Source organism: Octopus bimaculoides, chromosome 18, assembly GCF_001194135.2.
Source record: "Octopus bimaculoides isolate UCB-OBI-ISO-001 chromosome 18, ASM119413v2, whole genome shotgun sequence".
Lineage (NCBI taxonomy): Eukaryota > Metazoa > Mollusca > Cephalopoda > Octopoda > Octopodidae > Octopus > Octopus bimaculoides.
This window is the reverse complement of record NC_068998.1, coordinates 1,465,945-1,468,649: the sequence shown is the minus strand read 5'-3', so window position 1 is coordinate 1,468,649 and position 2,705 is coordinate 1,465,945. Positions and strand designations below refer to the sequence as shown.

Sequence of the window (2,705 nt, the reverse complement as noted above, 5' to 3'; positions counted from 1 at the left end):
ATATATATATATGTATATATATGTATATATATGTATATATCGGCAGTGTTGAGAGTGACGGTACTGTTTGCTGAAGGTTAACAGTTTGCTCTCAAATAGAGCAAATGGGAACTAAAAAAGATTAAAAGTGAGAAGAGCTGAAGAGGAAAGGTGAACAGTCAGTGGCGTCGCGTGACTCACAACTTAGATTTGGCTGTTTTTGTGATGTCTATGAAAGGCTTGGGCAATGGGTAGAGAGCAAGGCTTCGTTTGAACGCTACGATGTCAGAGATCTCAGTTGGCTGAAATTAAAAAAAAAAAAGAGAAAAATTTAACAAAATCGAAAACAAAAAAATTCCAAAACAAACAGAAACATCAATGTAGGCTGTTGATATTGCAAGATTTTAGAAACTTTGAGTGAACGTGAAATAATTGATTTTTAATGGTTGAACATGAAGTAGAAAAGTTATAAAGAATAGCATTTAAATATTGGTTGACAAAAACTGTTTGCATTGGAGAAGTTGAAGGCTGCCCCAAGCCTTTTTCTGTGGATTGTTTTCTATTGAAAGGGTTTGTTTTACTCTAATGTTTACATGGATATATTTTTATGTTTCTACTTTGAGTATAATGTAGGGGTAGCAACAGCACTGCTCCAGGTGTGGGAGCACCTGGGACAGTGCTCCTATGCCTGGGGCCCCCACAACAGAGATGTGTTCTATTGTGTGTGTGTGTGTGTGTGTGTGTGTGTGTGTGCAAAGAAGCATGTCGAGCAAGATAATAAACGCATAAATCTTTCCAAGTTCTTACCTTCTGGAATGGCGGAATTGGGGAGAGACCCTCCTGGGACTTGGTGCAGGTTTCGTTGACCTTCTGAACGACACTAGAGGGCACCACATGTACAGTTAACTTATGTCTAGAAATGGCATCGTAGGCGACATTGATCTGAAATTAGACAAGAACGGGGGGAGATGTAGAAGAGACAGAAAGTGTGGAGGGGGAGTCAGGAGGAGAAGGTTGAGGAGTGAGAGAGAGAGAGAGAGAGATGTAGTAGGTGTCACACAAGATGGTGGGGGAGGACAGGAGAAGGTTGAAGTAGGAGACAGAGAGAAAAAGTAGGGGGTGGGGGACATCATCATCATTAAAATTTGTTTATTCAACAAGTATGGGTTAACTAGGTTTGTTACACAAGAGATAAGGAGAGAAACTGAAGAAGGAAAAGAGAAAACAAGAAAGAGGATGGTGAGACCAAGAAAAGAGAGAGAGAGAGAGAAGTGTGTGTGTGTGTGTGTGTGTGTGTGTAAGATACTGAGGACTGTGAGCATCCATTCAACCTACTCCAACATGGAAAAATTGATGATGATGATGATGATGTTGTATATGAGGGAAAGTCTCTTCAACACACACACACACACACAGAGGAAGACAAAGCTGAAATGCCAGGAACTTACATTATAGAAATTAATCAGGTCTGCTTTGGTAAGAGTTTTCAAATATTCAACTTCAATATTATCTGGTAGCACAAACATAATAATAATAATAATATTGTAATATGATATAGCAATAAAAATATAGTAATGATGTATTGTATGATAATTATATTGAAACATATTATAACAATGTATGATAAAGTAATGTACCAAACAACAATGCAGTCTAGAATATCACAGAAAGATGTGAATTTATTGGAATATGGTATCGTAATAATATGTAATATGTAATATGTAATATATAATATGTAATATGTAATAATATGTAATGTGGTTTACAACAAAGAACATGTAATAAAAATGGTCAGTTTTGTTTCCATTGTTGGAATAAAGTGAAATATTTTGTTGCCATCTTCAAACTGGAAATTAGCTAACAATGAAGGTTTCAATAAGACTTTCGTAATTCAAGAGTTTATCTGCTTGGCATTATTTTGCCATTAAATACTTGAATGTTATTCTAATCAATTACACAATTATATAATAATTATGTAAGATGTAATAAGTGATAATACCTATACAATAATGAAAAAGGCTGCTTATTAATTAGTTTGGGATAACATGTAGCTTTTACTAAAAGACAGTAAATATTAAATTCTACACTCTTTAAAAAATTCTTAAAAATTCCAATTTTAATACATCTTTTTTTTTTATCAATATTTCAAACACCTGATTCAGCTTTAATTCACTGCAAGGTCAGTTTAAATGGTAAAGGGTCAGGGATTAGCAAATTGGTGGGAAGTGGATAATGAAGCAGAACTGACCCGGGGCTAAACAACAACAACAATGTTACTGTTGTTGTTGTTGTTGATGTTTAGCCGTGGGTCAAAGAAGACTGACCTCTGTCAAAGTTGTACTGTTGACTTGTTATCTCGACCCAGTATTTGTAATTCTGTGTGAGGAGTTCCTTGGGGGCCTCCAGGCGTTTCCCTGCCCAGCCTTGGATATTCACTGACACTTCGTCCTCGGTTAGGTTGTCCAAGTAGTTCTGAAAGACACACAGACAGAGATCTTATGATCATGGCAGAGAGAGAGAGAGAGAGAGAGAGAGAGAGAGAGAGGCTGTGAGACAGAATAGAGGGAGTGGTGGGGGGTAAGGAGAAAGTCAGATACAAATGAAAGAGAGAGAGAGGGACATGATTAAAATATTGCATCACATTTATTCTGGCACCCCCACTCTCTCTCCACCATCACTGTCATCATTAATACCACCCCCACCGCCCACTTCTGCTGCTGCTGCCA

The 2,705-nt window shown here is 37.2% G+C and overlaps 1 protein-coding gene across 1 annotated transcript in view; it reads right to left on the bottom strand.

Moving 5' to 3' along the window:
• Positions 1-16: 16 nt before the first annotated feature.
• Positions 17-2,705, bottom strand: part of LOC106875967 (insulin-degrading enzyme-like) — a 30,723-nt gene continuing 28,034 nt past the window's right edge. Inside the window, 4 exon segments of the mRNA XM_014924308.2 lie at positions 17-281; positions 787-921; positions 1,428-1,489; positions 2,304-2,451. Coding sequence (XP_014779794.2) covers positions 177-281; positions 787-921; positions 1,428-1,489; positions 2,304-2,451 — 450 coding nt within the window. The 3' untranslated portion in view covers positions 17-176.